This window comes from Lampetra fluviatilis, chromosome 25, assembly GCF_964198595.1.
Source record: "Lampetra fluviatilis chromosome 25, kcLamFluv1.1, whole genome shotgun sequence".
Classification (NCBI taxonomy): domain Eukaryota; kingdom Metazoa; phylum Chordata; class Hyperoartia; order Petromyzontiformes; family Petromyzontidae; genus Lampetra; species Lampetra fluviatilis.
The window spans coordinates 12,329,436-12,349,486 of record NC_136299.1 but is presented as its reverse complement, the minus strand read 5'-3'; the positions used below and the strand labels follow the sequence as shown (position 1 = coordinate 12,349,486).

The window sequence follows — 20,051 nt, the reverse complement described above, 5'->3', positions numbered from 1 at the left end:
CCGCCTACAGAGTGACCTCGCGTCTGCTCTTCGCAACGGCACTACCCCTTGCCTCCCCAGCCACTTTAGCCAAGCGCCGGTGGTGGTGATGGTGGTGGAGCGAGCGAGTCACTTCGCCCACCACCACCACGACGCCGCCGCTGCGTCCCACGAGTGGACAGACGCGCAGGCGTCACCGGCCGGACACTCGCAACACACAACGCCGCTACAGCCTCGCGCACACACACAAAGATAAAGACACCAGCCCCTTATAGCCTTGGCAGACTGTTGGGGCAAGTGCGGTTAGCGGAGCACCTATGAAGACCCGCCAAGACCAGCACCACCGCCTTGACCGCCTTTGTCTCCGCAGTGGCGATGTTTACACACCGGACCGGGTACTCGTATACGGCTGAGTCGCTCTAGAGGAGGCCGGTTCAGATAATCGTCACCGGTGTTGGTCGTGAGCGGGAATCGAACTCGGGTGGTCGGGTCCGTAGCGCAGCGCGCTAGCCGCGACTAGGCTACCGCCCCCCCACACACCCACACACACCCACACACACCCACACACCCACACACACACAAGGGCGGGCAGACGGACACGCGGCACGTCCCGTGAATAGCAGCGCACACCCAGCCAGCCTCGTACACGCCCCTCCTCCTCCCCCCACACGCAACCTTCATTCATGCCCCACACCCAACCCCGACACACAGCACCCCCCAGCCCCCCCCCCCAGCACCTCCCTGGCGACTCCTTCACCCCCCAGCTCCCTCCTCCTCCTCCCCGTCGCGTCGCCCATCATCGCCGCTCTCCCATTCGCCGGGACGCTCCTCTGTGGGTTATGCAAATGTGCCCGGGCACGCGTCGCTTAATTCCGAAGCCCACCACCACCACCAGCATCATCATCATCAGCACCACCACCACCAGCATCATCAGCAGGGTTTTGTGCCGTCGCTTGCCGAGCCGCAGCATCATCGTGCTATCGGGTTGCCGGGAGGAGGAGGAGGAGAGGGGGCCATGTGCACAACAACTCAGCCTCTTCCTTGCCCAGACTCTTTCCGTGTCCACGCCTGTGCCCGCCTGCGCTAGGCAGCCTCTCTCCTCCCTCCTCCTCGTCACAGGCGCACTTGGCAGGCGGCAGAGGAACACCCCGCAGAGAGAGGGAGAGGCTGCGTCTAGTAGGACAGGGAGAAGTAACTGTCGACGCCGCGGAGCAGAGATATCGATACGTAACGCAGAGATATCGATACGTAACGCAGAGATATCGATACGTAACGCAGACAGCGCGAGAGACGCGTGGAGATACACGAGAGACGTGGGGGGGGAGAGACACGATACAGAGAGACACGATACAGAGAGACACGGTACAGAGAGACGCGGTACACAGAGACACGACACAGAGAGACAGGTGGCGGTGTCTAGGGGGGGGGGCGCCGAGAGAGGGAGACGGCGGGACACGCGAAACGGCGCTTCGGGAAGCAGCAGGAGGAGGAGGAAGAGTTTGTGTTGACTCGAGAGGAGTTTGTTTGTGTTGACTCAAGAGTAGGAGACTTGGCTAGGAGGGGGGTACACGCGTGCTGCTGCTGCTGCTGTGCACCCCGCACCGAGACGACTGGCGGGGCCAGCAGCAGCAGCTGTGGTGCCACTGCTGTTGCTGCAGTGGCTGTGTTGTGTCCGCTCGGCCGTCTCCACCACCACCACTCCCACCACCACCACACACTCCCACCACACACTTCCACACACTCCCACCACCACACACACGCTGCCTTGCTCTCTGCCCGGTCATGACATTTCCTCGCCTCCACTAGAGACGACCACCAGCCGCTACTGGCGGTTGTGACAGCAGCAGCAACAACAGCAGCAACAACAACAAGAGCAGCAGCAACAACAGCAACAACAAGAGCAGCAACAACAGCAGCAGCAACAACAAGAGCAGCAACAGCAGCAACACCAGCAACAACAGCAACAACAACAGCAACAACAACAACAGAAACAACAGCAGCAGCATCAGCATCGTGTGAGCTGCTGCTGCTGCCCGCCCGTGTGAGTGCTCACTGCGTGTGAGTGCTCACAGCGCCGACTCGCCAGCGACGCCGTGAACATGTCCGGGGACATGTTCCTCGCCAAGAAGGCGGCGGCGGCGTCGGCGTCGCCGTCGGCTGCGTCGAGTTTGCAGTTCCACAACGCGGAGAACGACGCGAGGAGCAGCCGCAGCAAGAGCACCGACTGGCAGGGTCTCTACTCCACCATCAGGGAGAGGTGCGTCGTGACACGCGCCATCACTCCGCGGCGGCGCGCGTTGTTGTTGCGAGTAGATGTGCGATGATTTCAACACGAGTGTTGTTATTTAATACATTAATGTGTATATCGTACGAGACGTCTGGGCAGCGTGGTAGAATCGGTCAGACAATACCCCGACTCGAAGGGACACCAAAAAGTCCCGGTCTCGTTGAGGTCCTTCTGCTAGCGGCAGCGCGAGCAGGCAATTGCAGTGCTGCGCCCTTACCTGCTCCTCTTAATAATCTCCCAGCCTCGAGTCTCATGTCGGTCGGCTTAGACGGAGGCTCCACCCGGGTCTGCCCCGTCACCTCTTGCCAGCGAGCCTTTGACACTTCACGTGGCCTGGGAGTGCACCTAGCCTGGCACAAGCGCCGTCACTTGGAGGCTGTTGTGGTGACGGTTTTTGTTTACTGCCGGATCGCAAATCAGATGGCGGACTTTGTTAGTTCGCTCGTTGTTTGTTGAGTGAACTCGGTGGTGGTTCGTGCACTCCGCTCTGAAGCCGGCGGCTTGAATTCTATTCCTTTCCACGGCTACCACCATCGGCGAGCGAGAAATGTCCGAACCAGTCCGGTAACTCACTCCCCCTCAACCCCCCCCCACCTCTTTATCAACACGCATTGGCCAGGGTGGTGAAGTATGGATGAGCGGCGTGGGAAGAGCTTTCAGCCAGCAGTGGATTGACAACGTGATGTCGCTCCGATGTAGCTCGAGTAAAACGGGCTCACACGGAACTAGGTTACACGATGAGCAAGACAGGGACCATGTCTGTAGTAGCTGCAGTGTTGTTTTGTGCGTGTCCGTGTGAGTAAATACAGGCAAAACGTTCCCTTTAAAGTTGCATTTTGTACCGTATCGAGCGGTGGCGCAGTGCTTAGCGCAGCGCACTTTGAACTCGGGGTTCGAATCCCTGCCACGACCGGCAGCGGTGACGAGCTATATCCGAACCAGTCGTGTGCCTCTCCTAGATCGGCTCAGCCGTGAATGAGAACCTGGTGCGGTGTGTAGAGCCTCGGCACTGGGGAGACAATTGCACCGTCAGCAGTCTTGTGAAGCCGACACGGGGGATCTTTGTCTGTTTGTGTTATTCAGGCGCGCACACGACTGGAGACAATGCCGACCGCACTTACCTCCTCCCACTGCCCCCCCCCATACACAGCGGACGGCGCCTGCCTGCCTCGCTCCCCACTGCCCAACTGCGCTGCTGCTGATGCGTCTTACTCCCTGCCCTGACGATGGCTTTTCTTCTGCCACGAGATTGCCGATAAATCAGCGCGTGGGACATCGACTCCAAACACTTGGCGCACGCTTTTCCAGAGCCTCACCACTCCTCACCCCCCTGTCTGTATCCCTTTTTATTTAGACGTGAACGCCATGGTCATGTTCGTGGCTGTTTAACACGTGGGCTTTCGCGACCAATATCATCAATAATATAGTGTCCTTTCTCCACAAGTCTGGCTGTCCGCCTGATGAAGCTAGTTGCAATTACTGGCGAAACGTCGTACTCGGATTGTAAATATTGTGGCTTGGCTCTCCAACACACCGGTTAGTGCTGTACTAGTACACTACACTATACACTACTATACACTACACTATACACTAGTGCTGTACTAGTGACGAATTGGCCACGTTCTGTTCACGTGACCCCCCTTACTGGTGGGCAGTGTTCACGTGACCCCCCTTACTAGTGGGCAGTGATCACGTGACCCCCCCTTACTAGTGGGAAGTGTTCACGTGACCCCCCTTACTAGTGGGCAGTGATCACGTGACCCCCCTTACTAGTGGGCAGTGATCACGTGACCCCCCTTACTAGTGGGCAGTGTTCACGTGACCCCCCTTACTAGTGGGCAGTGTTCACGTGACCCCCCTTACTAGTGGGCAGTGATCACGTGACCCCCCTTACTGGTGGACTGTTCACGTGACCCCCCTTACTAGTGGGCTGTGATCACGTGACCCCCCTTACTAGTGGGCAGTGATCACGTGACCACCCTTACTAGTGGGCAGTGATCACGTGACCCCCCTTACTGGTGGACTGTTCACGTGACCCCCCTTACTAGTGGGCTGTGATCACGTGACCACCCTAACTGGTGGGCAGTGTTCACGTGACCACCCTTACTAGTGGGCAGTGTTCACGTGACCCCCCTAACTGGTGGGCAGTGTTCACGTGACCACCCTTACTAGTGGGCAGTGATCACGTGACCACCCTTACTAGTGGGCAGTGATCACGTGACCCCCCTTACTGGTGGGCAGTGTTCACGTGACCACCCTTACTAGTGGGCAGTGATCACGTGACGCCTCTTACTAGTGGGCAGTGTTCACGTGACCACCCTTACTAGTGGGCCGTGATCACGTGGCCCCCCTTACTGGTGGGCAGTGTTCACGTGACCACCCTTACTAGTGGGCAGTGATCACGTGACCCCCCTAACTAGTGGGCAGTGATCACGTGACCCCCCTTACTAGTGGGCAGTGTTCACGTGACCACCCTTACTAGTGGGCAGTGATCACGTGACCACCCTTACTGGTGGGCAGTGTTCACGTGGCGGTGGTGTCGCAGTTTGCGCGCATCGTGACAAATCCGGTGACGATTATCTGAACCGGTCCTGGGTCTCCCCTAGGTCGACTCAGCCTCAAATGAGTACCTGGTGCGGTGCGTAGTAAACATCGCCACTGGGGAGACAAAGGCGGCCGGGCGTGGTGCTGGCCACCCACCCCCTCGTGTACCCTGCCTGTCTTCGTAGGCGCTCGCAAACAGCACTTTCCCCAGCGGGGCGTCTTTGGTGGTGCTGGGTGATGCGGGCGATGCTTCGTCATCTTCACTCCGCAGTGCAAACCAACACAAAGTTCATCGCCGCCCTCCGCATATCCATATCGCGCTCTGCCACGACGAAATGATTTCACTCCGAGTGAAAGGCTTTCACCCACACACACACAGTCGCTTTCGAGAGGGAGGCGTTACCCCATTTGTTGTCGTTCCCGGAACGATGATCAAGACACGTCATTGACGGTTCGTGATTGCATGGCAGAGTTCAGTACAAATAGACCCCCGACATTATCCTTCAAGACCACCCCAGTCAGTAGCATGACCCTGCTTTAAAGTGTGCTGTGTGTGGGAGATACAATAATAACACAGGGGGTGGGTGAGTTTTTTTTTTGGGGGGGGGGTGCAGTCATCGATGTTGAACACACTTGAAATAATGAGAGAGTAAGGAATGAGTGAGTAAGGATACCATGCGGCTCTGTCGTGATTTCTGCTCTGGCTCCGTAGCGGGTGCTGTACGTGACTCACGACTGTGACGCCCATCACTCAGTGGCAATTGCTGGTGTTAAACGTTGCACCAACATTGTATGATTTGATTGTCAGGATTTAGAAGGGGCGGTGAGTTGTGGGGGGGGGGGCTCAGCCTCCTTGAGCACCCACGGACGAACTCTGCAGGTCTGTAACTCCACCACATTAGCTTCCAACTTTATGGCATTTATTTAAATGCGAAAATGTGCGGTCCAGTTTGTTGCTGCGTTGTATTTGCCGGACTGTCCAGTCGCCCTGCACAGTCGCATCAGATCTCAGACGCTGAAGCTTGGTTTAAGCTGAGCAGGACTTTTGTTTCGCGCTGCTTAGCCTGCTTAGCCTGCTTGGCTGATCACCCTGCTTGGCTGATCGCCCTGCTTGGCTGATCACCCTGCTTGGCTGATCACCGTAAGTAAACCAAGTCGTTCTAGGCTGCCGCGAGACCGTGTTGAGGGTGGCAGTGCAACAAAATCCACCGTTGTACTGCACTCTTCTCCTACATCTATGCACCGGCCAGAAGGCGGTGGGACAACGGTGGATTCTTGAATCTGTGCGGAGTTTCGAGCATTAACCCCCCCCTCCCCGACCCCTCTTGTGTATCCGATGACCTTACACACGAAGCCAAACACTCGTTAAAGTCATTAATTACCCGAGTATCATAACGCGTGATCCAGGTGGAACTTGAGTCTCGTGACTCGGTGAAAGGCCGTCCTTGGAAAACAAAAATACCCATCATCAATATTATTAGTACAGATTAAATCATGACACTTTGCCCCCAACTCCTCTTCACAATATCGCAGCACCCATGTTTTGTCTCCCCTCTGTGCTGCTCAACGCAAACAGGGGGGCGTGCGGCACGCGTTCTTAAATTTAAGGGGCGTTTGTCTGAACGCGTTGCGCCGAGAGAGAAATAATAAAAAGGCTTCACCTCCACCGAGCAGTCCGGGCTGCGGGAGCTGACGTCCAGATTAAGTACCTGCAATTGTTAGCACAAGTTCACGGCTGGCTGGGTGGTGGTGGCACGCCAAAGCTTCTTTACACGCGCCTCGTGCGTTTTGCACGGAACGGCAGGGTTCAGTGTGAGGGTTCACGTGGGAGGGTTCACGTGCGAGGGTTCACGTGGGAGGGTTCAGTGCGAGGGTTCACGTGGGAGGGTTCAGTGCGAGGGTTCACGTGGGAGGGTTCAGTGCGAGGGTTCACGTGGGAGGGTTCACGTGCGAGGGTTCACGTGGGAGGGTGCACGTGGGAGGGTGCACGTGGGAGGGTTCACGTGGGAGGGTTCAGTGCGAGGGTTCACGTGCGAGGGTTCACGTGGGAGGGTTCACGTGGGAGGGTTCACGTGGGAGGGTTCAGTGCGAGGGTTCACGTGCGAGGGTTCAGTGCGAGGGTTCAGTGCGAGGGTTCACGTGGGAGGGTTCACGTGGGAGGGTTCACATGCGAGGGTTCACATGCGAGGGTTCAGTGCGAGGGTTCACGTGCGAGAGTTCATGTGCGAGGGAAGGATAGCAAAGGAACGTGACATCCCCATCGTCATCCACGATGAACGCCTTGTCAAGAGGAGAAGTCCGCATGAGCACAGCGGGGCCACCGGCGTGGTGGGATTTCGCACGCACGCCCTCGTTGGCAAGAACGACGTGGAACTCCGATCGTTGGTTGGTTACGTGCGGTGCGACAGAAGTTGTACATACGTGCGTACATTGTAACTCAGCTTTAAAGTTCAGACCTGTAGGGGTAGAACACGATCAACAACAGTGCGCTAATGATATCGCCATTAAGGTGCCGCACGTGTGCGTGTTTGCCGAGATGATTCCTGATTCCTAAAGCAGTTGTATCCAGCCGTGGAGTCACGGTCAGCACATTGGACCTGCAACCCAGAGGTCGCCCATTCGATTTGACCTCCCGGCGTGGCAGCTGAAGCAACTGGCACGTTCTTAAATCTCTCTTTCCACCCATCAGTACTGTATGACACCGTAGTCGAATGGAGGATGGTTGTGGTAGGGTGAAGTGTGGGTACTCTCACCTCTTCCAAGACGTCTGGCCAGCGTGGAAGAGTAGGCCAAATACCCTCTAGAGGGGTTCTCGAGAGCTTCCTCCAGCGGGGAGGTCCTTTTATCAGCAGTCCCGTGAGCAAAAAATTGCAGGGCTGCACCTTTACCGTTTTATTAAACGGTGTTTATCTTCCAAATTGGCTGGGCAGACTGGTGCGTTTGGTTTAGCAGTCAGCTACCATTGTATTTGGTCATTGTTGTAAGTAGACGTGGCTGTTTAAAGTTTATATTCCAGATATTATTAAAACCACTGCGGTCTGAATGCCGAAATCTCCGATATAGCTCTGCATGAAATATTCTCACACGACAAAGCATTTCAATGGTGCGTGCACAATCGCCGTACAAGAATGTCGGAGTATATTTGGTCTATACACAAAATGTATGAAAGCTGTGGATTTTCTTCACGTTTAATAAGTAAAAGTGCAAATACTTTCACTTATTCAGCTTTCAACAGAGTGATGTTGAAATCCATGCGGTTGGTTTACTGTTGAATTTCTCACAGGACCTAATGGACAAATAGTAAAGTGTTTATTATCAGTCATGGTGAGGATGTGGCAATGACTCTGTTACGGCAATAGGGAAATGAACAAAGGCGGTCACTGCATCACGCACTTTCAGATCCGTTTCTCCGTCCTTCTGGAAAGCTCTTCCTTTCGATATTCGGAAGCCACGAGAGTTTTGCACTTTGAAATCTAAATTTAAAGCTTATTGCTCTATAACTCATTTTCGTGGTGAGTTTGTTGTCCTTTCTCCGCAGCTCCCATTAGTGCGGTTGGCTATGTACGGGGCGAAAGAAGTTCAACATGCATACATACATCGCAAATGTGTCGTGTGATTTGGCCGTCGAGGTGTGAGTTGCCCATAATGATTTTGTTTTTGCTCTGCGTCTCAACACAAATTATGATCACGATCACCTGACCGGTAACGTGCCCGATATCGTCAGATCCTGGGCAAATAAGCAAGGTTGAGACACAAAAAGGAGTTGACCATTAACAGTGCTTGGGTGGGCAACCGTGCACAACAGGTGTTATAGGATGTGGAAGGCGATGTTAAAAGCAGCGGGGGACGCCGCAGAAAAAATCCACGCATCTCTCACTTTCAAACCCGCACTGACCAGCGTGGGCAAGCATGGTTTGACGAAGGGCAATGCATCGACGTTGAATTTCCTGAGACGTGAGGGAGAGTGGTCCTACTTTTAATAAGCTAAAGCTCCTCCATAGCTCATTGCTGTTAACTTATTGCAGCTGTATTACACCTCCTCCTGCTCCTCCTCCTCCTCTGCATCCCACTACACTTTCAGTGGCGACTCTTTGTCTTGACGGCGTACGGCCCGGGCCTTGTGATGATGGGGCAGCTGTCCAAGGGTAGCGAGCAGTCGCTCTCGGCCCACGTGACGCACGCAGTGGCCGCAGCTACTGCTCGCCTGTCCACAGTTCAGAATATTTAGTTCAACTGGAGAAATCCGATGAGCTATAAAGCTCTTGTTCACAGATGTGCAGTCAGGGCGGGTAATAACGTTACAACAACAAACAGTACAACATGTACCATGATAGGAGTGCCAAGTACAAGAAAGGTAACACAAATCACCCAAACACGTACAAATACAACACAAAACCATCCCCATCCTACCAGGCAAAGCCCACCGAGGTATGAACTTATTTTTCAGAAGCGACCTGCCCACAAATGATAGCTCAACGAAGTGGCCCATCGTTTGGACATCTATAGCACCAAAATAATCTCAGTGCAATGGTGGCATTCGTGGATTTACTAACATCATGAATTTACTAAATATACAGTGATGCAGATGTCGTGTGACCCCCCCATTTAATTCTCTAAAACTTCATATTTTTGTATTCCAGTGTGTGTGAAAACAGAAATTAAGAAGCAAAAGAGAAAACATGCTTGGTGGGAGGGGGTCAATTAATCGGGGGTCGCAAAAGACGTGGACCACCACCCTGTATTCTAATTTATTATTTCATTTATTATCTGATCGTTCACCATACAAAAGAGAAGCGCTTGCTATCTCTCTTTTGTGAGGCAATGGAGGAGACATTGCCAATGTAATTGGACCTCCTCAGCTTGGTCATCAATCTATCCTCTTCTTTCGGAGATAAAGGAGGTAGTTTGTGTGTGGGTGTGGCCTCCTATTCCACTCGCGCTGCGGCGCAGCCGATTGCTGCAGCGATCAGCTGGGGCAGGGGATGTCTCCGGCACATTGTGAGACAATTTGGGTAGCGGTGGTGTAGCGGTTAGCGCCACGCTACGCCACGAATCCGGCCATCCGAGTTCGATTCCCGCTCGCGGCCAAAACCGGTGACGATTATCAGAACCGGTCCTGGGCCTCAAATGAGTACCTGGTGCGATGTGTAAACATCGCCACTGGGGAGACAAAGGCGGCCGGGCATGGTGCTGGCCATCCACCCCTTCGTGTACCGTGCCGGCCTTCATAGGTGCTCGCTAACAGCACTTGCCCCAACATTCTGTCACGGCTATACGGGGGATCTTTGTATTCCACTCGTGGTCGTGGGCAGCAGATCGCTGCAGCGAGCACCTGGGGCGGGGGACGTCTCCGGCACGTTGTGAGGCAACCTCAAGGCCCTTCCGCGGGGTTCTCATTGTTACATCGCTCTCCGCTCAAGTTCCACTTCTGTCCGTGGTGCCAAGTCAATTTCAAATAAAACACTTATGAAACAAACTGACCACAGCAACTAATGCATTATTATTATACTCGACTCATTTTTGAAAATGGTATACCCACGACGTGATGCACTATGAATGTAGCATCTACTGAGCCACCTACATCTCACTTTGAATTGTGGCAGATTTGCCAAACTATTTTTGTGGCAGAGACGTGCATCCAGAATATATATACGTGTGTGTGTTGGTTCGATATCGCAATACCGGCGCGTTTAATCCGGTTCAAAGTTCGTTCCACCCAGTTCGTCTTGACGTGCGTTAATCTGTGATCATCCGTGCGGAGGTTGACCTTTGTATTGCGTTTGACATTTTAGGCCCGCAGTCCATTGGCTGCGGGTGATGGACGCAAAGAGCGATCGGTGATGTGAAAACACTCTCAGTGCCTGCTGCAGGTTATTGAATTTAAGCCCACGATTTTTTTTAAGCGGCTCACAAATGCATTTTTGTCCACTAATATCGGTGCAAATTTTAATTCCACCCCAACCCCCCAAAAAATGCTATTTCGTAAGTTCCTTTGCTTCCTACACATGCAAGTAGAACTGCAATAATGTTCCACTTTGCATCTGTTAGCCACATGCTGCAATTAAACCTCCCTCCCCCCTCGCCAGACCCGTTTGTGAGTCGAACAATGACACAATCGAGGGACAGCTTTAAGAGTAGAATTTCAAGCTTGTTTTGTCCTGACACAATGCTCAGGAAAGGTCATTGTGTAAACATTCCAACCTGGCTGACTCGTAAATTAAATGGCTTTTTAAAAGCCATTTAATTGCATGATAAACCATTGTCCCTTGTCGAAACTTGATGTAACCTGCGCTCCCCTGAACAGCACAAATTGTAGCACAGGCAAGACAATGCAATTCGGGGAGTATTGCGGGCTGCCATAAACAAGAGAGCCACGCGTGTTTTGTCACATTCAAGACTTGGTGTGGTCCAGATTGTTGGGCCCTCCGAATGACAGGGACTGAAATTGGTTTGAGTCTCTGCTCACCTGGCAAAAACAACAGAGTGTTGAAATCACAGAAGATTTAGCAACTCATGCTGATGAACGGCCGCAGCCTGGAACAGATTGCATTGCCCAACAGGCATGCGTCTGACAATGTCGCCTCGCAACGCACACCTGCCCACACCAGAGTTTCACAATTGGACAAGGTGACATAATAACCGCCTGCGTCGTCAACATCTGCACCGCAGAAACGCAGCTCACGAATCGGTGTACGCTGGCGTGTTGTTATGGCACCGCAAATATGTCGGCCGCATTCGTAAGCTGCTTTGGATTCTTTTTTTACATTACACACGTCAAGAAAAATATTATTAAGCACCGCCTTAAGCCGATTTGAGGGGTGGAGATACGGAAAGATGAGAGTGAGATGTCATGCCGGCGTAATACTGTGCTGATTGCAGAGCACCATTAGATTGTAGGAATTGTTTTAAAATAATTGCACTTATGTTAGTGGCGATTATACAGTCTTTAAACGATTGAAGTGTATGCTTAATGTACATATGTGCTCAAAACATTTTGACAGTCTTCCATATTTTTTATGGAAACTCACTAAATCTACCATAATGTGCATATTTGTATGCACACACACACACGGATTGGAATACAGTATGAGCTGTTCCCTGTATAAATATACATACAACTCAACGTATTCGTCGATAACACTGCCTTGAAAAGCAAAAGGGTAACACAGTCTATCGTAGGCCACGTTACAGGCGATGGCCCTTCTTCTTCACAAGGGCCATTAACCGAAATGCCACCTATTAAGTAATTTTGTTATTTTAAAGGCCACAGTGTTATTGACGATTTTATTGAGTTTTAAAATGCTTTTGTGTGTGCCTGTGCACCGCTGCCAATGCAGTGCCACCCTACATATATCAGTGCTATAATCACGCGTTGAAAAGAGCAATGTGGTATTATACAATACAAAAGATAATGCCAACTTGTGACTAGTAAACTTTACTTTACGTATTATATTAATGGGGTCACCTTTGCATGAGAAAATCATATGGCAGATATCAGCTTTTTTAAATTTACAGATTTGTTTTAATAAAAAAAAAATTCAGACAAAGTCTGCCCTCAACATTTGGGAGAAAGTGGCCATCTATAACGGGGCAGCAAGCAGTTCGACTAAAGTGAAACTATTTCATCTGATAAGAGTGACGCTGAGTGCTGGTGTATTTTTAAATATGTATTGCCCGGTGCTGTGCGTAGTTTTACCCAAATTGCCCCAAGAATAGCGGTGAAGGCGAGGTCATCTTAGAGTCGCGCGACAACGCAGCACCTTATTTGGTGTCCTCGCTGTACATTTTACACCTGTGACGGGGGTGGCACAAGTCCAGAGGTTGTAAAAGTGAAATGCTGGCGCGTCTCGCTGAACGAGCGGTGATAATGTTCATCGAAAATTGCTCGTTAAGCGAAAATTCGATCGTCGTTTTCTCATTGACTCTCATGTTCAAAGCCGAGGTTTCAGCCCCCAAAACATGTGCCACACTTTTTAATTGTTTAAATAGAGTAATAAAACATAAAAGGTAATAACACCAAAGTGCTTCCAGGTGCCTGTCCTCAGCCTCGACAATTATTTAGCGCCCCCACCTACCCACCATCCCTTCTACCATCCACCCACCCACCCATCTCCCACCCACCCACCATCCCCTCTCCCATCCACCCACCCACCCCTCTCCCACCCACCCACCATCCCCTCTCCCATCCACCCACCCACCCCTCTCCCACCCACCCACCATCCCCTCTCCTATCCACCCACCCACACCTCTCCCATCCACCCACCCACCCCTCTCCCATCCACCCACTATCCCCTCTCTCATCCACCCACCCACCCCTCTCCCACCCACCCACCCACCATCCCCTCTCCCATCCACCCACCCACCCCTCTCCTATCCACCCACCCCTCTCCCACCCCTCTCCCATCCACCCATCCACGGAACGCATTGCGATCGACCGGTCTCCTCGCTCGTTACGTGAACATTTGCTCGTTTTGCGAACAAGTGGGTCTAATTTCAAATAGCTCGTTCTAGCGAATTCTCATAGAAAGAGACGCGCACGTATTTTAGATTGCCGTTGTGTTCTTTATTTATGCAGTCAGTTTGCGCGTCGGCTTTCATTTCTTGCCGCGCTTTGGCTCCGTATTTACCGATAACGATTCCGTGAGCCGAGTCACAACCCAGGAGTAGGGGAGGGCCCCTCTCCACAAGCCGGCCATGCATCATCATGGCTGGTTCTTGGGTTCGCGTCGGGAAGTGAGAAAGAGAGAGGTGGGCGGATGGATGGACAGAGTGGCTTTGAAACCCATTGTGTTTTATAGGCACGTTTCAGATTTTATAATGATAGTGTTTTAAAATGTTTATGGATGCAGGTCGCAAATTGTCTGTTATCTTCCGAAATGAAAATCTTGAGCACTGGCCATATATGCTTAAATTAAAGGGTGGGGAGGGGGGATATTCTACTGTTGAAATTATTTAAAACAATATTGTGCGTATACAAATAGAGAGCAGAGCTCATCCTTTATAGTGGGGTTCCTGTACATTTGAGGGTGCATGTCAGTATACGAATGTGATGAAGGGTTACACTAATGACTTGATAATATCTGCCGTGTAGATTTCGGTACATATATCACAACACTTGGATGCATTTGTCAAGTTAATGCTTGCAAATAAACATGCACCTATCATATATATCGACACAGGAAACCGAGTATTGCGTATGAAGCAATACTCAGTGCAGGTGTTTGTAATACGATAAGGTAGAGTTTCTTGGATGTAAGGCTCACGTATTTAGGAGTAGACCAATTTGCATTGCTTGCAGTGGTTTCTGTGCCACTTTACCAACATCTGTGGAAAATTTAAATCATAATGCATTGAAAACAGACATGGGCTAAGCAAAATTAGCACTTATTGTCGTTAGCCTAAACCGTATCGCAATGTGAGAGCACGTGCTGCATTCCTTTCAGTTGTCTTGAGAGTGAGAACAGAAATGAGCACCTTGGAACACACTCGTAGATCCAGCGTACACATTAGTGGCACACATTATATATATATATTTCACACAAAAATCGCATTGAAATTTGTTTCATCCTTCTGGTTTCCGTCCTCGCTAATTAGCAAACAAGGATGTGTGATTGCTGCGTGTTTGGGCATATGCTGCGTGTTTGTGGAATCTAAGATGAGCGGCGCTGGACAAATGTTTGCATAGTAAGTCGGGCTGCAGTGTGCCGATGTTCTCTCCCCCGCCCGCCCCCACCCTCGTCGGTGCAGGAACGCGGTGATGTTCAACAGCGAGATGATGGCCGACGTGCACTTTGTGGTGGGGCCGCCTGGAGCCACCAAGCGCATCCCCGCACACAAGGTGAGCGCCGTCGCGCCACGGCGACGGGGCGACGGGGCGCCGGGACTCGGACGACAATCACAGCGGCCGCCTTGAACCCTTTATCCCGTTCCGGTGACGTGCGTGAGCGTGAGCGTGCGTCATCCTATGTGTCCCCTTGCGATTCCGTTGCGATGACGTACGCGTTCACCAGGGTCCTTCGCTCATTTGCAGAGCCGGGGGGGTGGGGGGGGGGACTTTCGACATTTTCAGTGTGAGGGGGGCCCCCCGCTCCCCACACATTATAAACCACTGCCGGGTTTAACAGCAGCACGATGACGACGACGATGATGATGGGGGGGTGTTTTTACTTTTGTGTATTGTTGGGGCCCCCACTAAAGGCCGCCAGGGGGCTGGCAGTGGCCCACGGGCCTTGCAATAAAGAACTGTACGTCATCGAAACAGAATTGATTCCGAACGGAATCGGAAGTACAAGGCCATGCGGGAGGGGGGCGAGTGGCAAAGTTTGGCGCCAGCTATCACAGAATGTCAGCTGTTGCCGCCTCTTAGCAGCTGCACCGTCTCACGGTGGAAGTTGGGGGTGGCCTGCCGATGAGCGAACGGTTCCCGGAGCTTCTTGGGTAGATTGCAGAGAGGCTCCGCAAAGTTCGCGGGCCCACACCGCCACGGATAATCGTAATGCTACCATACTACTGTGTGTGTGTGTGGAAATAGAACGAGACGTGGCACAATGGCCCTTCTTCAGAGCTCATAAATGATGTGCTTTGAAGAAAGGGTCATTGCCCGATACGTTGTCTATTATTTTTTTGACTTTTAAAGGCCACGGCGCTGTTGACGAATGTGTTTAGGTTTTTTTTCTTAATTCTGCTTGTGCACCGTACCGCTGGCAATGCAGCATCGCCAAACATTTTGTTGAATCGCCGTATACTTGCAATGAATCGATGCGACTCCTGGCCACTGCCTCAGTTTTGAGCTATAAAGGGCAGGCACTTTGTGTTTCTTTTTCAAGGTTCTGTCGTCAAAACGATGAACAATCGCGTGTCGTTGAAGGGAGAGCGAGAAAAAAAACACGGAGTGAAAAATTCCACGATTTTTTTTGTCAAAATGTTTTTGTGGGTGTCTCTCTTACCCATTGTCTGAGCCACGGCACCCACAGTGGCAGCTCCCCTGCCCTTTGACCTCCTCTTCCACCCTGCCCGTGCTGCGTGTGTGTGGTCCGTGGGGAGCCGTAGTGCAGTCGTCCGCACAATGCGCTCCGAACCCGGCAACCCGAGTTCTATTCCAGCTCGTGGCCAACCCCAGCGACGATTATCTGTATCGGTCCTAGGCCTCCCCTAGGTCGACTCTGCCTCAAATGAGTACCTGGTGCGGTGTGTCGTAAGCTTCGACACCGGAGAGACAAAGGCGGCCGGGCGTGGTGCCAGCCACCCGCCCGCTCGTGTGCCGCGCCGGCCTTCGCGGGTGCCGTCCCTCGCTAACGGCGCTTGTCTGTGTCTCGGCAGTACGTGCTGGCGGTGGGCAGCTCGGTGTTCTACGCCATGTTCTACGGCGGCCTCGCCGAGAGCGGCCACGAGGTTCACATCCCCGACGTGGAGCCGACGGCCTTCCTCGTGCTGCTCCGGTAACGCAAAGCCGCGGCATCGCCCGGCCTCCCCGGCGGCCCAGCCGCGCGCCGCCTCTTTTGTCGATCCGCTGCCGGAGCAACGCCTCGCCACGCCGTGCTGTGCGGCACGTGTTATGTTTAGAATATTTGAACTTGCGTCACGACGCTGGGCAGCGCGGGTTAGTGAAGTGGGGGGGAGGCACTGAGGACGGGTTTATATGTCGCTCGGGTCGCCACGTTGACAGCGTGCTAACCACTGCGCCACCGTCCCACCTCCCGCATTAAGTAAACAAATGTTTAGGAGCCCGAGCACCCAGTTGCACACTCTCTGTCCGTGTGGGTTCACCCTCCTCTCCCAAGACGTCTTGGCCACGTGGGAGGTGAGAACGTATTATTTTTTTCGAGGAGCTCTCCGGAAATCCCTGTAGCGGGGAGGCCCTTGTCCACCACTAGGAGCGTCGTGCCGACAACGTTATACTCGCATTGTAGATGCTGTGGGTTTACTCTCCAACACACCGGTGGGCTGAGTAATAAAACTAATTGGCACGTTTTGTTTATGTCACAAACCTTACTACTTGGCCGTGTCGGCTGGTGGCGACACACATTTATACTTAAGCGATCGAACTCAAACAAAGCCTTCACGACGAGCAGGGCCGCACCTTTACCTCTTTCCCTCTCCCGCGATCCACCCGCAGCTACCTCTACTGCGACGAGATGGAGCTGGACGCCGACACGGCCCTCGCCACGCTGTACGCCGCCAAGAAGTACCTGGTGCCGGACCTCGCGCGGGCCTGCGTGGCCTTCCTCGAGACGGAGCTGAGCGCCGCCAACGCGTGCACGCTGCTGTCGCAGGGCCGCCTCTTTGGCGAGCCGGAGCTGACGCAGCACTGCTGGGAGGTGGTGGACGCGCAGGCCGAGCTGGCGCTGCGCTCCGAGGCGTTCCGCGAGCTCGACGAGGCCACGCTGGCCAGCGTGGTGGCGCGCGACACCCTCAACGCGGCCGAGGCCACCGTCTTCGAGGCCGCCCTCGGCTGGGCCGAGGCCGAGTGCGCCCGCCGGGGCCTGGCGCCCACGCCCGCCGGGCGGCGCCGCGCACTGGGCCGGACCCTGCACCTGCTGCGGGTGCCCGCCATGGGCGTGGAGGAGTTCGCCGACGTGGTGGCGCAGTCGGGGCTGCTCACGCCCACCGAGGTGAACGCCGTCTTCCTGTGGCACACGGCGCGCTTCAAGCCCTCGCTGCCCTTCCCCACGGAGGGCCGGGCGGGCCTGCCGCCGCGCCGCTGCCACCGCTTCCAGAGCTGCGCCTACCGCAGCAACCAGTGGCGCTACCGGGGCCGCTGCGACTCGATCCAGTTCGCGGTGGACCAGCGCGTCTTCCTGTCGGGCCTCGGGCTGTACGGCTCGAGCGGCAAGCGAGCCGAGTACGGCGTCGGCCTGGAGCTCAAGCGGCAGGGCGGCGGGCTGCTGGCGCAGCGCCAGACCACCTTCGCCTCCGACGGCTCCTCGTCCACCTTCCCCGTCTGGTTCGAGCACCCAGTGCGGATCGAGCCCGACGCCTTCTACACGGCGAGCGTCGTGCTGGAGGGGAGCGAACTGAGCTACTTTGGGCAGGAGGGCCTCACGGAGGTGACGTGCGGGAACGTCACCTTCCAGTTCCAGTGCTCGTCGGACAGCACCAACGGCACCGGCGTGCAGGGCGGACAGATCCCCGAGCTCATCTTCTACTGCTGAGGCGCACCGCGGCGGCGGCGAGCGGAGGTCGAGATGCGTCTCCGACGTCGGAGTCCAGGCGTTTTGTACTTCCCCCGGATCCCAGGCGACGTTAGTCACACGACTGTAATGATGTACGGGAATGTAGAAGTGAGCAAAATGTCCTCGGATGATGATGATGATGATAATAATCTAGTCGAGTGAAAAACCGCCATGCTCAAAACGTGTGTTTAAAGTTATAATAGGCGTATCGAGAGAGAATGAAATGGTTTTATGAAAGATTATGGAGATGAAGAAACTTGTCACGAAATGACAAGATCATTCCTGTGCGTAAATCACTGGGTAAACAGCGCGCGATGATAGAGTTAGCAATTTACACTGGCCTCATGCACGTGTCTGTGCCTCTGGAGATGTCACGCCATCGCTACTGGAAGAGAATCCTTATTTCAGCTGAGAAATAAATAAAACGCCCTGTTGGGCGAAGTAAACAAAATTATACATATATATTGTCTTGTGCTCACTGAGCACATCGGATTAGCATTTCAGTCCTTGCAGTGGGTGCCGGGACACGTGGAAGTATCACGGCGCAAAACTCCTGCGACCAGACGAAATTGTCGGCTTTGCTAATTGCCAATTGTGGCAAATGCATAAGTTCACTTTCACGAACGCGTTTAAATGCTCTCATATATTACACGGGCTGGAACAATTTATGTTTACATCATAACGGAATTCATGAACTGTGTAGGATAAGATAATTAAAAAATAATAATTCTCTAAGTTTGCATGTTTTTTGCCTTCTTAGCAGTCTGCAGTATACATTACTAATTATGCCATTGGTGCATTGATGACAACTTTGTATTAATTGGTAAAGTCATCATTACATTTGATTCGGTGTATTGGCAGAAATTTTCTGATATGATTCCTCTGGAAATAATTTCAAGGTACTGTTGTTTTATCAATGCAGTTCATCTATTAATAAACTCCTGATTACATTTGCTACGAATCACATTTTTTATCTCTGTGCTTCATAGTCAAACTGTACAATCTATAAGCTCCCATGGACAAATCTAGAACGAGAACATTTGATTTTCTATTTTCTCTTTATGTTTCCCCTTGTAGGATTACGTGTGGTTGTGATTTGAATCGTTTTTTGATCAGCCTCAGAAGTTTCTTGTGTCCCAAATGATGCTTAGAATTCATAGCTGGGCACTGTCTTTGGTCCGGCGTGCTTTGTGTACGAGTCTAAAACATTTCATTTCGCTATGCAAAAACAAAATCCAATTAATCCAGACACACGCCTGCTAAGTAGGAATGCCACTGGAACATAACGTGTACCACATTTACAGCCGCTGTTGTGTTCGTTCACTGTCTCTTGTTAGTGTGTTCGCTTACACGTGCATACGCTTATATTTTTATATAACATATTTGTATATTGTGTAAACCTGTACAGACTTATAGCACCTTAGCGAATTGCGCAATGATTTGGTTGTATTTATTGTAATGTTTTTGTATTAATATATGGAGCTTAATTTTGCGTATGTGTTAGGTTGGGAATGCTGGTCGTCGTATTTGTATTTTAAAGCTGAAAAAATAAAAAGATAGCCTATGTGCCGACTGTAACGATTTATATTTTTTTAGCGAGCATTGCGCGCAAATTGTTTTTGCCGCACCGAGCCCAATCGTGTTCCATTTCTTCAGTGGATGTTTGCGGCGCCCTTTTTTTTTAAATGTCCATTGCATTAAATATTTCCTATTCATAGGGGACGCCGTTTCTTTTGTGCAACACAGCTTAATAGGCACCGTCGGCCTTGTGCGCACAAATAAACAAAACGCGTTTTAGGAGCACGGTCATTCACATCACTTACGGAGAAAATTAAACAAGTGGCAGGAATTACAGGGAAAGCCATCAAGGGTAACATTTGCATCTCAATTACCGTGAGGTCTAAAAAAAACACATTCGCCATGCGCCAAGCTCCGTGCCAGCTGCCCGGTGCTGATCTCTATTCACTAGTGGGGGGTGTTTTTCCCCGCACGTTATCCGCAATAACAAGGAGCACCCCAGAGATATCACTGGAAGGGAACACACAAAGTGTTTCTCTTCCAGAACGTGC

The 20,051-nt window shown here is 52.4% G+C and overlaps 1 protein-coding gene across 2 annotated transcripts; it reads left to right on the top strand.

Annotated features, from left to right (window-relative positions):
• The first annotated feature begins 728 nt into the window (after nucleotides 1–728).
• LOC144941825 (BTB/POZ domain-containing protein 6-A-like) lies at nucleotides 729–19,549 on the top strand. Of its 2 annotated transcripts, none has more exons than XM_078868304.1 (4): nucleotides 729–2,236; nucleotides 14,558–14,648; nucleotides 16,130–16,248; nucleotides 16,926–19,549. In XM_078868304.1, exons 1-4 carry the CDS (start codon nucleotides 2,079–2,081, stop codon nucleotides 17,959–17,961), a joined length of 1,404 nt encoding a protein of 467 aa, XP_078724430.1. In that variant the 5' UTR covers nucleotides 729–2,078; the 3' UTR covers nucleotides 17,962–19,549. The 2 variants fall into 2 exon arrangements, with proteins under 2 accessions (XP_078724430.1, XP_078724431.1); XM_078868305.1 differs by lacking the exon at nucleotides 729–2,236 and adding an exon at nucleotides 5,554–5,690.
• Nucleotides 19,550–20,051: the final 502 nt, after the last annotated feature.